The sequence below is a fragment of the Cryptomeria japonica genome, chromosome 7 (assembly GCF_030272615.1).
Source record: "Cryptomeria japonica chromosome 7, Sugi_1.0, whole genome shotgun sequence".
NCBI classification, from domain to species: Eukaryota; Viridiplantae; Streptophyta; class Pinopsida; order Cupressales; family Cupressaceae; genus Cryptomeria; species Cryptomeria japonica.
Window position 1 is genome coordinate 300,157,997 of NC_081411.1, and position 16,508 is coordinate 300,174,504.

Consider the following 16,508-nt stretch of genomic DNA (forward strand, 5'->3'; position numbering starts at 1 on the left):
AAAGACGAATGGTAAGAGATCTTTCATTTTTGAGTTATTCTTTGAGAGATCTTGATATTTGTCTATCAGTTTTTCAAAAGTTTGTTAACCGGTTTTACACCTATTAATATAGAACATATCATTAAGCAGTGTATTAAATTTAGTAACCCTATCAGTCGAGCAATTAATGTAGTAGATAAATATGATAAAAGAGGATTTTACTTCATTATATTTACCCTAAATGCATTTAAAAGAGAATTCTTGAGAACTTGCAGAGCAAAGAGAGATTTGCTAGCTGGTTTTAGATGAATTTGTGTTGTGAATTGTGTGATTGAAGTTGATTCGAATATCACTGAAGGTGGAACTGGTGTGTGTTTGAGTAATCAACCAAAAATCAAGGTAGTGCGGGAGAATTAACATATTTATTTGTAAATCCATTTTCGAATCGAGTTTATTAGAATGGCTTCATCATCTAAGCAAGTAGAGAGACTAATGATCACATTAAAATGTTTGGAGGTTATGGAATAAAAAAAATAGTGTCTTGCAATGCTTTATCTCAAGTTCCTGAAGGTGTTATTGTAAACGGTGATTTGTCTAGTTATATTTATTGCAAAATCGAAGATTTAGGATCATTGTCAATATATTCTCAATTGAAATCCCTGTGTAATAAGAGCAACAAGATCAAACCCGAGTATATTAGGGTTTATGAGAAGGGTTTTCATAATGCAACTTATTTTCTTAAGGATTTCGAAGAGGAAAATATCATAATCATTATTAGTAGAGTTCATGGAAAAAATATGTATTTGGAAAGGTCACATATTATAACTAAGGAAGCTATCCATGCTGTGACTGGTTTTTGGAACACCAGTGAAGTTCCCAAGCTGAGGCAAATTTATAAGGAGACTGTAACAACTTTAACTCAGTCTACCTCTGATGGACATGCATTTTCTGTTAATAACATCAAGGAGCCAGTGGTTAAATTGGATACCATGGTTATAGGCTACATGATATTCTATCCTAGTAGAATGAACAATGTGCCATCTATAGTAGTGCATACAACCTAGAGGATGATTGCTAAGAACGCAAATTATGACCTATGTAAGGCCATAAGAAGTCAACTGGTGTTAAATATACAATCAATTAAGAAGAACAACAGTCAGAAGTTCAAATTTGGTTAGTTATTGATTGGCGACTTTGAATGGTAAAAAGACCTACCGATAACTGCCCAGATCAATAACAACATCAAGGTTGTTAAGAACACTTTCTCTGCTACAATGAACAGGAACTTCAATGAATTTCAAAAGAAAATGAGTATGAGGGTTGGAATACCTGAAGATGTGGTGTAACACTTTTCTAAGGACATCATTTTCATAGTCACTACTGATTTCTATCTTATTGAAGCTATTGAACCCAAAGAAGATGAAATGGAAGACATGAGCTATGAATTCAATTATGACTTATTGATTGGTTATGCTAATAACCTGTTGGCATCTCCAATGGACAAGAAGAAGAAAACACTGGGTACATTTAAGGAGTAAATTATAGAAGTTAAAACTAGTAGTTCTCAACCCAATAGTGGTAAAGGGAAGAAGAAGAAGGCTGAGCAAGTGCCTCCAGTGTCAAAAAGTACAAGAGTGACATGAAGTGTCCAAGTTAAAAAGGAACCGACACCTAAGGTATACATAAAAAACAAGACTACAACAAAGAAGAGAGGACAACAACTGATTCTTTAAGTAGAATCTGATTATACTGGTATTGAGGAGGAGCCAAAGAAAGTGAAGGCAGCTGGTTAGAAAGCCAAACCAATTTAAGACACCTCTTAGCAGAGTATTCCCATTAAAGCTTTGTCTTACAAACCTCTGTCTAATTTTGAGAGAATGGTAAAAACATTAGAGAGGAATAGGTTTGATAATGTTAAAGAATGTTTTGATTCATTTGATGAAGATAAGAAGGAACACATTGTTTAACAGGTAATCAACCATTTGTGTCATTACAATCGATTACCTCATGATCTTAAGAATAAAATTGTTGATTCTTTATATTCTATTCTTTTGAATAAGTGAGAAGAGGTTGTGGAGAAAGAACAAGAAATTATTGATAATGTATTTATTCAATATTTTCATAATTTATATAGAGATGAATTAATCACATTGATTGATAATTACAAGGGGAAATTCTCTTTAACTCAAGAAGATTAAAGTTAATGAGTGGAAAGATGCAATCTGTTGAAGTTGAGACTCATCAAATAGCAAGGGACATTCTGACGATCTATAAACAAATACAGTCCCAATGGGCTAATGAAAAAGAAACTGTGGAACGGTTGGAAATGGATGAGGAAGAAGTAAAAACAATTGATTTTGTCTATCCTATCAAGAAAAAGGATGACACTACTTCCCAACTAGTGATTTTTGTTGATGATGTATAGGATACCGTTGATCTATCTTGGAATATTATTGAACCAGATAAGTAGCCATCAACTATAAAAGTTAAAGAAGTGGAAATACCACTGGTAAAAGAGAAGAAAATGAAAAAACAACTACCATCGGTTTCATAGGCTACTCAGGTGGAAAAGGCACGAGAGAGAGAAAACTGAGAAGGAGAAATCTACTGAACCAGAAAAGGCATTAGTCAAGTAGCAAAATGATGATGATGACGACTCATTAAGCATCAAAGGGCCTATAGATGTTGAGAATATGAGTGCATCAAAACTAATGGAGATTGCAACTGTGATGCAATCCAGGGCTTAAAAGAAGAGGCTTAAGGAACAAAGGAAGGAAGCAGAAACTATCCAACCTGTTGTAGAGATTTTGTCTAGTCTTCTACTAGAGACTGCTATAGGGAACTTGTCAACCCCTATTGGAAAGCTTCTCTAGTTAGTTTCTGATGCCTCTAACCACATCAAATCCCTTGAGGAAGAAGCTCCAACTTTTGCTAAGAAAAATTACAGGAAGAAAAGAGGAGAACATATAATGAAAGATATTTATATAGGGAGGATTGCCTTATCCCTGAATAAAGATCTTTTGAGAAAAGCTATTGAGACATTTGGCAAAATTCTAGCCTACACATCCAATGTTTTATTTTTCTATACCGATTTAATTCAAAGGCATACAGAGATTGAACAGGAACTGGAAAATATATGTCATGCCTACATACCTTTACAAATTCATCCTTATTTTTTAGCAAATTGGTTGATGATTTGCAATATCAATTATATATGTTTGATTTTGAACAGGCAAAGAGGCTTTGATCCTTGAAGGAGTTAAATAATTTATTAAGACCTAAAGTGGACATCCTGCAATAATCTTATAAGAATGCAGAAGTGGTTTTAGCTACTCCAAAGATGAGTACAGTTGATGCAATGGAAGAATTTTTTGCACAGGTCATGACTACTATAGAGATCAGTGAAACCTTACTGGAAACATGGGAAAATTATTTTTCTCAAATGAAGCTTACTTTCAGTGACATTTTCTTGAGAATTGCAGTGAATACTCCTTGATAAAGACTTTTTTTTGTATATGTAAACTTTTTGATAAAATTTTTTCTATATATCTATATATATATGTGTGTGTGTGTGTGTGTGTATTTTACTTTTCAATTTGGCATTGTTGTCAAAGGCGGAGTAGAAATATGTATGTGTGTTGTGAAATTTTCTATGTATTGGGAGAGTTGGAATTAAGGGGGAGTATTGAAATATGTTTGCTATACATTTTTTTGGTAAGCACACTTAGTTGTTAAGTTAAAAAATTTCTAAGTGTTGCCATCAATGCCAAAGGGGGAGATTGTTGACTTGATGATTATTATAATGGATGAATTCATGTGTTTTCATTGATGGAACATGTATACACACACATATGGTCACATTGTCACATTAGTTAAAAAAAACCGGTATTACTTCTAAAGTTACTTGTATTGCAACTGGTATTGTTAAGATAATTTAGAAGGTGTCTAACCGATATATGCAGAAATGGCTTCACACCAACTTGGAGATTCAATAGAAACCATCTAAGAAGCAAATGGAGGACAATCAGTTTATGTGTTGGTAGTGGTTAACTCCAAACCAGTATTCATTGATTGTGTGATGAGTTATCACCGGTCGTGATGAGTTACCCCTAACCAATATTTTGGCCCCAATTTGTGATGAGTTATGTTTGATTGTCCAGATACACTGCACCTAGGAAATTGTGATATGATTTCTAAGCTGACATGAAATCTAAGAGTCTATATAATGAGATTATGATGAATAATTTTAATAACATGGTATGATGTAAGATAGAAGTTGAAGGAATTGTAGAATATGTTGGTGATGAAAGTGGTGATGAAGTTTTGAGTGAGAAGAAGAGGATCTAATTAAGAAAGTTGTGCTACTTCTAGATCACACCACCTGTTGTTTTCTAATCACTAAAATAGTCAAATCCCCTAATGAGGTATTCTATAACAAGCTTTATTGTACAAATCCTCTAACAAGGTGATCCATTAGTTTGGATTCAGAAATCCTCTATAGAGGTTACTTGTAACATGGTACTACCTTTAATAGGGTACAACTCCTAGCAAAGCTTTCGGATCTTTAAGAGGATTCACTCCTAGCAGAGAATTTTTTCTAGACCCTAACCAATCAGTTATCTATTACTGTAGATAGTTAACTTGTGAGTCCCACCTCACTATGGTTTTTCCCATTTGGGTTTTCCATGTATAAAGACTTGTGTTATGGTGTATGTTTTACTTATTGTGGATTCTTTTATATCATTTTTGATTGCATGCATAGCGTTTAGTAAATTAACTAAGTATCTCAATCGATCAGTGTTTAAAGTGCTACTGTTTTTACTGTCACTGATTTACCCCCCGCTTTAACTGGTTTATAAGGCTATCATAAATAGATGGAGAGTAAGGCACAAGAATCTAGGAGAGGCAAGGGGTCAAAAAAATAAAAATGAAGAAGAAAATAAAGAAAAATAATAAAATTGACACGAGATAGAAAAACTAACAAAAAAGAAATTGAAATAGGTAGAAAATAAAAATGAAATTATATAAATAAATTTATAGATACAAAATAAAATATTAAAAATAAGAATAGGGAAAAATAAAAATAAATACATAGTAACAATTATAAAAATGATATAATAAGAAGGAAGACCAAGAAAAGAAATATAAAATAAGGAAAGGGAAACAATTAAAGAAATGGGAAAATAAAAAATAATAGAAAAATAAGAGAAAATATGAGAAAACCAAGAAGAACAAGGGGAAAATAAACATAAAGGGTGGGGGAAATAGAAGATCAGTGACAAACAAGACCGATGAAGTGGGGGGGGGGGGATTATTGGGTGGGAGAAATAGGTTTCTTGAGGAGGTTTAAGAGAGGGTGCCAAGTGGAAATTAAATTCCAACCATTATCTTGATTTAGGTTGGAGGGGTGATTGTGAATTTTGATACCTTCTTTGAGCTTCCTCCTAAAGAAGTTGTATTCTTTAGCTAAGACTTGAGTATCTTTTAAGGGGATATGGTGCATAGTCTTGGAGGAATTCTCCATAAGGGTATTCTTTAGAGCACGATCATGTATAATGTCACTCCAATTATCCTTGATTCTAGTGCTAACTGAGTGTCTTGTCTGTCTTATGTAAGATTCTAATTCTTTCATTAATGGTGATGTGATCCTCGTTCATCTACCACCTTCTTCTTGACCCTCCAACTTGCCCCCTCATAGTCATATCATCAAGCCATTTGCCCACTCTTTTCTTGACTTGCCTAACACATCTTCTCTCTCTTCTCTTATTTGTTGTCCTAGCTCCCCTTCACACACCACAATCCTATCGCCCCACTCCTCTCCAATTCGTAGTCATAACCACTCTTCACTCACTACAATCTCATCACCCTCTTAATTTTCTCTCTCTACTCCCTTGTCAAACCTTACTCCCATTGTGGGGTTTAATCAAAGCCTACTCCATCCTAACCACAACTCCCCTAAGAGCGCTCACAACCCAAACTCAGTCGATGGCTGGGAAAATAAATTAGTTGTCAATCTCTCCAATGCACACTTAGAACCCCTCTCCTTTAATTTTTTCAAAAGGGGTCTGGGCTTTGTCATTGCCTCGTCCTCCATCCCCATCTCTGACTTCCTTATTGGAATCGAGAACGTGGTTCGGTCACTTCATGCTGGTATCGTTGAATAAATCTGGCAAGATTGTGTTGTCACTCTTCATCATGCCAAACCCCCCAAGTGTAATGTCCCTAACATTGAGTTTCGTGCTTTTCGTAATTTAAAAAAGAGCAATGACCTCATCATTTCTAAAGATGATAATGGTAATCCTATTGTTATTCTGAACAAGAAAGACTGTCTAAATAAGATACATGTTCTTTTATCTGATAACAATAGCTACAAATTACTGGCCTCAAACCCCATATCCAAGTTTATTAAAAAAGTCAAATCTGCGATCTTAGGGTCGTTTTTTGACGATCCCACCAAAAAGAGATTGCTCCCCACTAAATAGATCACTCCTGGTATCTATGGTGTCCTAAAAATAAACAAGGCCGGTATTCTCCTCAGGCCTATAGTGGACACCATTGGCTCTTTGACTTATAAGCTTGCAGTCCATTTAGCTAAGATCCTCTCTCCCCTCTCTCGTAAATTGAGCACTTTCATCAAAAGTTTGGCTCATTTCATTGACTCCATTAACGATAAGAAACTTGATAATGATGACATCTTAGTCAGTTTGGATGTTGTTTCCCTTTTCACCAAAGTCCCCATCCCTGATTCTATCGAGTTAATTAAACTTAAAACCAATAGCGAGATCACAAGCTTAGTTGAATTATGCCTTAGAATTTCTCGTTCCAAGGTTCTTTTTATAAGTTTCTCCTATTGTGGTCAACCTTTATATGGAACACTTCGAAGACATATCTCTTAGCTCCTTTCCACTCAAATAAAAGTGGTGGAAGCACTATGGTGACGACACCGACATCTGTTGGCCCCATGGTCATGATAAATTAGAGGAGTTTCACTCCTGTTTAAATATCATTAACCATTGCATCTCCTTCACAAAAGAGATTGAATGCAACAATCAACTTCCTTTTCTTGACATCCTTCTCACCAAAAAATCAGATGGTTCTTTCGCTTGTCAAGTCTTCCACAAATCCACCCACATAGATTTGTACCTTCACTCTTCCTCCCATCACCATCCTGCACAAAAAAGAGGGTGTTCTCAAAACTTTAGCCTCTTGTGCTTTCCTGATTTGTGCTGCGGAACACATTGATCTAGAGATTGCTCACCTATATCACATCTTCTCATCTGATGGCCACAAAAAGAAGAAAATCTCTAGAGCTAGCAAGCAAGCTAAATACAAATGGGTTCCTAATCCCTAATCCCATTTGCCACCCTTTGGCCCTCTTGCCTCCCTTCTCTTCATCGAAGGCCTCTCCAACAAGATTGCCAAAATCCTTTTAAAAAGGGGTCTTCGATTCATCTTCAAACCTGTTCATACCCTTAGGAGTTAAATCTCTCCTTTCAAAGACCCTAAAGATCTCCTTCTTAACCCTAGTGTCTATAAGATAATGTGTTCTCGTGGTACCCCTTACATTGGAGAGATAGGACACTTAGTTAGCACTAGAATGAAGGAGCATTGGGCCGACATTAGACATGATCATGCTCTAAAGTCTTCCCTTCCTGAGTATTCCTCCAAGACTAAGCATCATATCCCCTTAGAAGATACTCAAGTCTTAGCTAAAGAAGACAACTTCTCTAGGAGGAAGCTCAAAGAAGGTATCGAAATTCACAATCACCCCTCCAACCTAAATCAGGACAGTGGTTGGAATTTAAGTTCCACCTGGTACCCGCTCATAAACCTCCTCAAGAAACCTAGTTCTCCCACTCACTAATTGCCCTCCCCGCCTCCCCCCCCCCCCCTTCGTCGCTCTTGTATGTCCTTGGTCTTCTATTTCTCCCCCCTTTGTGTTTGTTTTCCCCTTGTTCTTCTTGGTTTTCTCGTATTTTTTCTTATTTTTCTATTATTTGTTTTCCCATCTCTTTAATTGTTTCCCTTTCCTTATTTTATATTTCTTTTCTTTGTCTTCCTTCTTTTTATATCATTTTTCTAATTGTTATCATGTATTTCTTTTTATTTTTCGTTGTTCTTATTTTTAATATTTTATTTTATATCTATTAGTTTATTTATATAATTTCATTTTTATTTTCTACTGTTTTCAAATTTTTTTTTGTTGGTTTTTCTATCATTTCTCAATTTTTATTTTTCTTTATTTTCTTCATTTTTCTTTTTGACCTCTTGCCTCTCGTAGATTCTTGTGCCTTCCTCTCCTTCATCTATTTAGTCCTCTTGGTCTACTAATATCCTAATTTCTACTCTCCTCTTGATCATGGAGTTTGATCTAAACGTTGGTAATATTAAAAATTCACACAGTCAAATCCATAAATTACTAGCAACATTAATATGGATTGTGGAAATCTGATGCTTCTAATATTATAATTTTTTTTATTAACTTTATAGAAAAATTGGTAATCTCTATTTTTATAATTTTTATTTTTTCACATATCTTTATATTTAATATTAAATAATTTAGTTATATTCTAATTAAATTTATATGAATTAAATTATATTTTAAATATTAATTTTTTAAGTTTATATTTTGTAAATTTTATCCATGGCGTATCCTGACCATCACCGATGATGGGTGCAATTTTGGGAGCTGCATAGACGTTGCCATCTTCGCGTCTATTACTGATAATAATATGTTGGGACAAAAGACTTGACTTCCACCACGCGTTCTGGTTGCACTCGACTTACCTCCCCGTTCCCATGCGTTTCGTTTTTCATTGATTGAGAACCAGATTGCGTGGAGCTCACACTATCGTCAAGCTTATAACAGTAAAACTCCGCGTATGACGGAGGGGGATCATTTCTTTTTTTTGATTTACGGTTTAGATATCCTCCACGTAGAATATTTGTAAATTTTGCAAGGATGAAAATGGGCGCTATGGAATTGTAGAAAAAGAAGTTCTGCACACATTTCCTTTGAATCCACGGCACTACTTCGTCCATGTTCATTCATTTTCTATTTAAAGTACAAAAATAATAAAACAGATGCTATAGCTATGGAAATGGCGATGAAGTGTTTTATCCTAGCAGTAACTATGATGATTGCAGTGAATATTTGCAGTTCCCTAGCACTAGGTGGTGGAGATTCTCTTCTACTGGGGGAGTCGCTCGCTGGAAAACGGAGCATAATATCAAATAATGGAATGTTTGAACTGGGATTTTTCAGTCCGAGAGGAACGAGTAATTGGTACATTGGCATCTGGTACGCACGAATTTCTCCAAAGGTCATAGTTTGGGTGGCTAACAGAGATAATCCTATCAGAAGCATGCTCGGTGTTCTGAAATTTTCAAGCGACGGTCGTCTCAGATTGCTTGACGGAAAGGGCTGGTCGGTGTGGTCGACTGATCTTGCTGTGAAAGGATCGCGGGCAACAATAACAAACTCTGGTAATTTCATTATGCTGGGTCACGGCCAGAACAATTCTGAGATTGTTTGGGAGAGCTTCGCGCATCCGACAGATACATGGTTACCTGGAATGAAGCTGTGGAAAGGGATGAAGCTAACTTCATGGAAGAGTTCTGTGGATCCTGCAAGTGGGCTCTTCTCTCTAGGAATGGACATGTCTCCAGGAAAGACGCAGATGCTGATGCTCTATAACAATATTGTTCCATATTGGTCCAGTGGAGAGTGGACTGGGAATTACTTTGCCAACGTCCCGGAGGTGTATGCTCCTACGAGATTCGAAATATCCTGTGTGAGGGTTTCTCCTTTTAAAATCTACTTTACTTTTAGCATATCCCGGCAAGGACATACCCTGACAGGGCGGATCCTTTTGGATGAGAAGGGTGAATTAAAATCTTGCGACTGGATGGATGATGGGACTTGGACTCAGGCATGGTCGACGTACCAAGGTCAATGCAGTAAGTATGATATCTGCGGGGCAAATGGATTGTGCAATGCAAATGATGTGTGTAGTTGTGCTGAGGGTTTCAAGCCCAAGCGCGACACTCAAGGTTGGTGGTCAAGTGGGTGTTCTCGGTGAAGGCCCCTGCAATGCTCGGTCACAGAGGGGACCACCGACGGCTTCTTGGAATCCAAGAACAGAAACTTGCCCGAAGAAGAAGCTGTCTCATACAACGAGTCAACAATGCAAGGCTGCAGAATTGCTTGCCTCAATAATTGCTCCTGCACAGCCTTTGCTTTCGATATCTCTGATCTACCAGTCTGTAGACTCTGGTTTGGGGATTTATTCAAAATGCGTGTCAAATCTGACAGCCAATCTGTTTTCATTAAGCTGGCTGCTTCTGAGGTTCCGCGCTCGACATCAGAGAGAAGCAGGAAAGCCCTGGCACTTTACATTTTACTTCCTTCTCTTGCGGCATGCTGTGTTGTTTTATCTCTCCTCTTGGCCACATTTATTTTGTGGAAACGCAGAAGACAGCGGAAGAAAAGCGTAGAAGAGGACATTCCAAACATGCTCAAAACGTTCACTTATAAAGAGCTGCGAATCGCAACCGTGAATTTCAGCCATAAGCTGGGAAGTGGTGCGTTCGGCTCTGTGTTCAAAGGAACTCTGCGGGACAGCACGCTTGTGGCGGTTAAGAGATTAGAGGGTTCCGCAAGGGCAGAAAAACAATTCCGTGCGGAAATAAACACCATCGGGAGAATTCAACATGTGAATTTGGTAAGGCTCTGTGGATTCTGCGTAGAAGGGTCTCGAAGGCTACTTGTATATGCCTACATGCCTAATGGCTCTCTAAATTCCTCTCTCTTCTGTGAAGAGGAAGAAGCAGAGAAGGTGTTGGATTGGAAGACCCGTTTTGAGATCGTACTGGGCACTGCACGAGGATTAGTTTATCTCCATGAGGAATGCAGGGATCGCATCATTCACTGCGATATTAAGCCTGAAAACATTCTTCTGGACGGCAACTTCAGCCCGAAGATAGCTGATTTTGGGTTGGCAAAGTTGGTGGGAAGAGATTTTAGTCGTGTATTGACGACCACAAGAGGAACTCGAGGTTACTTGGCCCCAGAATGGATCTCCGGCCTTCCTATCACTCCCAAGGTGGACGTATACAGTTTTGGTATGACGTTACTGGAAATTATATCCGGCCGTAGAAATCTGGACTCGAAGGTGGAGGAGAGCAGGTTGTACTTTCCTACTTGGGCTTCCTCTCAAATTCAGAGGGGCAATATAATGGGCATTGTGGACGCAAGGATAGCAAGTGAGGCGAATATCGAAGAGGCGAGAAGAGCTGCTGTGGTTGGGGGACTGTGCATTCAAGACGATGAGAATCAGAGGCCGAGCATGGATAAAGTGGTGAATATGTTGGAAGGGAAGATGAAGACTCCTCTGCCACAAATTCCGAGGTCTCTACAGGTGCTTGTAGATCAGGTTACAGACGAGGACAATGATACCTTTGCTCAACATCCTTACATATCAAGCGGTTCTGCGTCTGCATAACAATGGGTTTCTCTGGATCTAAATCATACTTATTAGATAGTTTTTCTATGTTTCAGGATAGCTTTATAGTAATGATAGATCTTTTTAGGCTTTACTTTAAAGTTTGTATAATCAAGTATAAATTATACAGTATATAGAATGGTTAAATGGCGAAGAAGGGTTTCAGGCTTTGAGACGATGTTTACTTCTGAATTTTTGTAAACAATGTTTTAAGTTTTCTTTAATCAAATGGGTACTGAACCTTTCAGTGATTTAATTATAAAAAAAAAAATAGTTTTAGAGAGTTGTTATTATAATAATGAAATATTAAACTAAACTTTTATCATAAAATGTAGCAAGATATTGTTGTCATATGTTCGAATGGAGAGACAACTATCATCCAATAAATGAGAAATGTTGATAAGATAAAACTAATTTATAAATAAAATATTTTTAAAGAATATTAAGTATTAAAGATTTGGTTATTATTTATATCAAAATGTTTAAAAAGCAAATGTGAGTTTATTTAAGCACACATAAAAAAATATACCTTTTTTTTCTTGTAATATTTTCTTTGTTTTAATCTATAATTATTGATTTTGAATAATTTCTTTGTTTCTCAATTATGATACATTATAGTAATAAAAAGATGGTGAAAATGTTATAAAATAAAAATGAAAATTTTTTTGTCCTAGAATAACTTATTATCCTCCCTTTACTTAAATAGCTATCAAATATGTTAAAACATTTTTTCCTCTCTCATTATAATATATTGAGAGCTACAAAAGAAGACAAAAATGTGTGTTTGTAAAAATTATATGCTTGTAAAAATTATAATCTACCCTTCAATTAAAAGTTTACAACTATTATGTGTTGTAAAAATTTGTTATTCTTCTCACCCTTAAACATTAATGGCAGCAAAAATAATGTGAAACTATTATAAAATAATGGTTTTTAAAGCAATTTTTTATATTCTTTTATATTGTTTATTATAATTTAATTTAATTATTGCTTTTGTCAATACTTTTACTTTATATAATAATGTAAAAATTATTTTATACAGTTTCTTGATATAATATAGTTTTATTTAAAATATTTATAGACATGCATCAAGACTTAAGTGTTACATTATCTTCAAATATATGATGATTAATAGACTATCATAATATATTTTAAACTTATTTGGAAAGACATTTATGCTTATATAATTATCTTGTTTCCACTAAGTGTTTATTTATAAAGTCACTTAAATATTATACCCACCAATCAACCATTAATGAGGATTGTTGTCAACATAATAAAGATAAGACTAACTTAATCACATGCTCCATCTTAAAACATGACTAAACAAAAAATGATGCCCTAAATCTCATCAAATCATAAAATAATGTTCTATAACTTAAATAAATTGATCTATCAACAAACAATATCTACATCATGAGATTGAGTTATTTCATTATTGGTATTAGCACATAATATTTTAAAACAAAAATGGATACCATACCATTCCAAATCTTGTATGCTAGGTAAATGTTGAAGTAGTAGCTACTATGACACTTATATGTACACTTTTAATGAAGTTATATAATAATTCTAAAAAATATAATAAATGATCTAATTGTATGTTTTTTAATATGAATTCAATATTTAAGAGTAAAAATCTTTTATGCTAGGTAAATGTTGAAGTAGTAGCTACTATGACACTATATGTACATATTAAAAAAAAAATTTGGTAATCATTTGAATATGAACTCCTATTGTTATCTTTAAATATGACACTATTTTGATGTCTTACTTAAATAATGAAATTATAAATAAGTTTGCACATGTTATTTTAATTTTGATGATATTCATTAAAGTTCACTAAGGAATATAAGTTTTTCAACACTTTTTATTGAAGGCATAAATGATCAAATGATTTATATGGTACCTTCTTAGATAATTTATTTTTAGTGATTTATGTTTATCTCACTTAAGATTTATATTACCAATAAATTCTTGATTATTTGAGTGTTTTGAATGATAACTAATCTTAAGAAAGCATTGTCCTAATTCAATTTAAATTTTAGAAAAAAATGATGCTTTCATCATTCTATTTTTTCATGTTTTGCCTTTAAGAATGTAGATTGGAACTTAACAAAGAGTATTGTTTTTGGTTATATAAATGCTTATACATGTTATGAGATTATTTTGTAATTCAATAATGTCAATCAATTATTGAACTTATTCAATTTCGTGCTCATCAAACAATCAAGACTTTTTATTCATTCAATTTCGTGCTCATCAAACAATCAAGACTTTTTTATTCATTCAATTTCGTGTTCAAATATCATCCACTTGAATGGATATCAAAGTATTTTGTCCGGCCCAAAAGACTTGACTGATAAATGTAGAATATCTTAAAAGTTTTAGTGGCTAGAAAATATCAATAGCTAGAAGATGACATTTGATTCCCTTAAATTGTTATCATATGTTTGTTCAATAATGTCAATCCATGAACAAAATTAAGAGTGGCAATAATATCAATAGCATCGTCTTTTGTCACTATGTTTGATACATCGGGGTCTGCACGCTATGGAATCTTGTTTTGTTTTGAATGACGTTATGAGTTACTTCGTGCCATGTTGCAGTTGAGATGTGCACCCGCATAGAATATGCTTCAAGAACAATGCAATGCAAAAAGAAATATGCGTTAGAGAAATATAAATGCTCTCATTATTTGTACTTAAAAATAAAAATAAAAAGACGCACTTTCTTATAGAACAAACTTATAAATATATTTTAGGAACAATTTTTTTCGTAAATAAAAACTGATTTTCAATCATTTGATCAAACACAATCAAAATTTATATAATTGATTAGTTCAAAATTATTAATAGTGAAATATTTTATGTTTAAAGTAAAGGAATGCTAATATACTATAGTGACACAACATTTCTATTAATATAATAATTTTTAGAATAGGCGATACTTATAATACTCATATATTAAAAAATTATAATGCAACAAATTTTATTTTATATTTTCTTTAAATTATTATGTTTTTCTTCTTAATAGTAGGTTTGACATGTTCAAGATAGAAATCAATAAAAAATAAAAAATAATTACACAAAAAATAAAAAAATAAATCTTTTATTATTATTTAAAAGATATTAAAATATTTCTCTTAGACGTCAATATTCACATTTTCTCTTAAATTTGTTTTCATTAATCAATTTCCTCTTTCCATTCATGTTGTAGACAATATGACAGCCCTATATCTATCTTCATCTATAGAAATGATAATCATATATTATGAATTGAACTTAATCATAATGAAAGCTGCAATAAACTTTTTTTCAAAATTAACTTTAATAATCAGTTCACTGAAACTATCCTTTCTTAAATACACAGATAATTTAATAATCAGTCTACTACTAGTATAATTTAACTGGTATGATTTCTATTTGCTTTCGTAAGTTAACTGGTATACTTTACTCTTTAATGAAAACAATCTCATTATATCGTTCAAAAATCTCATAAATCATTATTCATTCAATTTCGTGCTCATCAAACAATCAAGACTTATTATTCATTCAATTTCGTGTTCAAATATTATCCAAGTATTTTGTCCGGCTCAAAAGACTTGACTGATAAACGTAAAATATCTTAAAAGTTTTAGTGGCTAACATATCAATAGCTAGAAGATGACATTAGAGAACATTGCACATTTGATGCCTGCTCAAATATCCTTTAATTCAATTTCATTTTCAAGACTTTGTGTTCACTTTGGTACACCAGGTCAATCCATGCACAAAAGACTTAGACTTATTTTCAGTCATATGATTGTTCTATCTTGAAAGTCAGAGTGGCAATAATATCAATAGCTATCAGTCAATATCAAATAAAATTGCAGATTTGATACTTCGTGCCGTGTTGCAGTTGAGATGTGCACCCCCATAGAATATGCTTCAAGAACAATGCAATGCAAAAAGAAATATGCTTTAGAGGAATATAAATGCTCTCGCTATTTGTAGTTTAAAATAAAAATAAAAAGAGGCACTTTTTTATGGAACAAATTTAGAAATGTATTTTAGGAACAATTGTTTTTACATTAAATTTAAATCTTTTCGTAAATAAAAACTGATTTTCAATCATTTGATCGAACACAGTCAAAATTTACATAATTGAGTAGTTCAAAACTATTAATAGTGAAATATTTTATGTTTAAAGTTAAGGAATGCTAATATACTATAAGATCTTTTTGAGATAATCAAAGTCTACATAATTGACTGGTTCAAAATTGTTAATAGTGAAAAAAATTGCACTTAAAGTTTAGGTAGTACTAACATATTGTAAAATCTTTTTTTCATTCTAATGAAATTTATGTGGGTCGTCTATAAAACAAGAAACTAAACTCACTAGATTTTAACATGTCAATTGAACTACTATAAAATGAGCCCATTTTTTATCTATAATTTAATTGCTCTCATTTCCTCTATAATAAGAAAATGTGATCTAATTATATTTTTCAATTTCCTTTGGCAAGTCATTATGGGATACTTGTGGATTTAAAAGTTATGAGTTCATAGAGTGATCAAGAGGTCATAATTGGTCTATGACAATTTAGGTGCTCAATCTAGGCAATAATAAACATATCGATTTTGTAGAATCACATAAACTCATAATACGAGAGAAAGTCAACAATAAATTAATAAGGTGGCAATGCGATGAATCTAAGTTTGATATAATAAAATCTTGCTCTTTGAATAAGCTAGATACTAGGTGCAATAGCTCTCAATTTCGAGCATATATTACTCATGCTTGAGTCCAACTTAGGCATTTATCAGTTAATAGTCTTAAGCATATGTGACAATAGTTGTCATTAAATGCCATTAATACGTTAACATTACTTAAGCTTAGTTCACATAAGTTAGTTACCATAAAGTTACTTTATGTAACTTGTCATTTTATATTGTTCTTACGATCAAGTTAGTTATCCTAGGTGGCATAGAAGATATGAGTCATGTCTCATTATTTAATATTTTCTTTAGACATTTATTATAT

The 16,508-nt window shown here is 33.6% G+C and overlaps 2 protein-coding genes across 2 annotated transcripts; both read left to right on the forward strand.

Annotated features, from left to right (window-relative positions):
- Positions 1-9,080: 9,080 nt before the first annotated feature.
- LOC131076371 (S-locus-specific glycoprotein S6-like) lies at positions 9,081-10,061 on the forward strand. The gene has a single exon (XM_058013513.1). The coding sequence runs from the start codon at positions 9,081-9,083 to the stop codon at positions 10,059-10,061; it is 981 nt and encodes a 326-aa protein (XP_057869496.1).
- Positions 10,062-10,166: 105 nt separating this feature from the next.
- Positions 10,167-11,666, forward strand: LOC131076372 (G-type lectin S-receptor-like serine/threonine-protein kinase At2g19130). The gene has a single exon (XM_058013514.2). It carries the CDS (start codon positions 10,167-10,169, stop codon positions 11,481-11,483), a length of 1,317 nt encoding a protein of 438 aa, XP_057869497.1. The 3' UTR covers positions 11,484-11,666.
- Positions 11,667-16,508: the final 4,842 nt, after the last annotated feature.

Bases quoted from the DNA above. Each gene is read 5' to 3' on its own strand.
- LOC131076372 (XM_058013514.2), top strand. From the start codon at position 10,167: ATGCAAGGCTGCAGAATTGCTTGCCTCAATAATTGCTCCTGCACAGCC.
- LOC131076371 (XM_058013513.1), top strand. From the start codon at position 9,081: ATGGCGATGAAGTGTTTTATCCTAGCAGTAACTATGATGATTGCAGTG.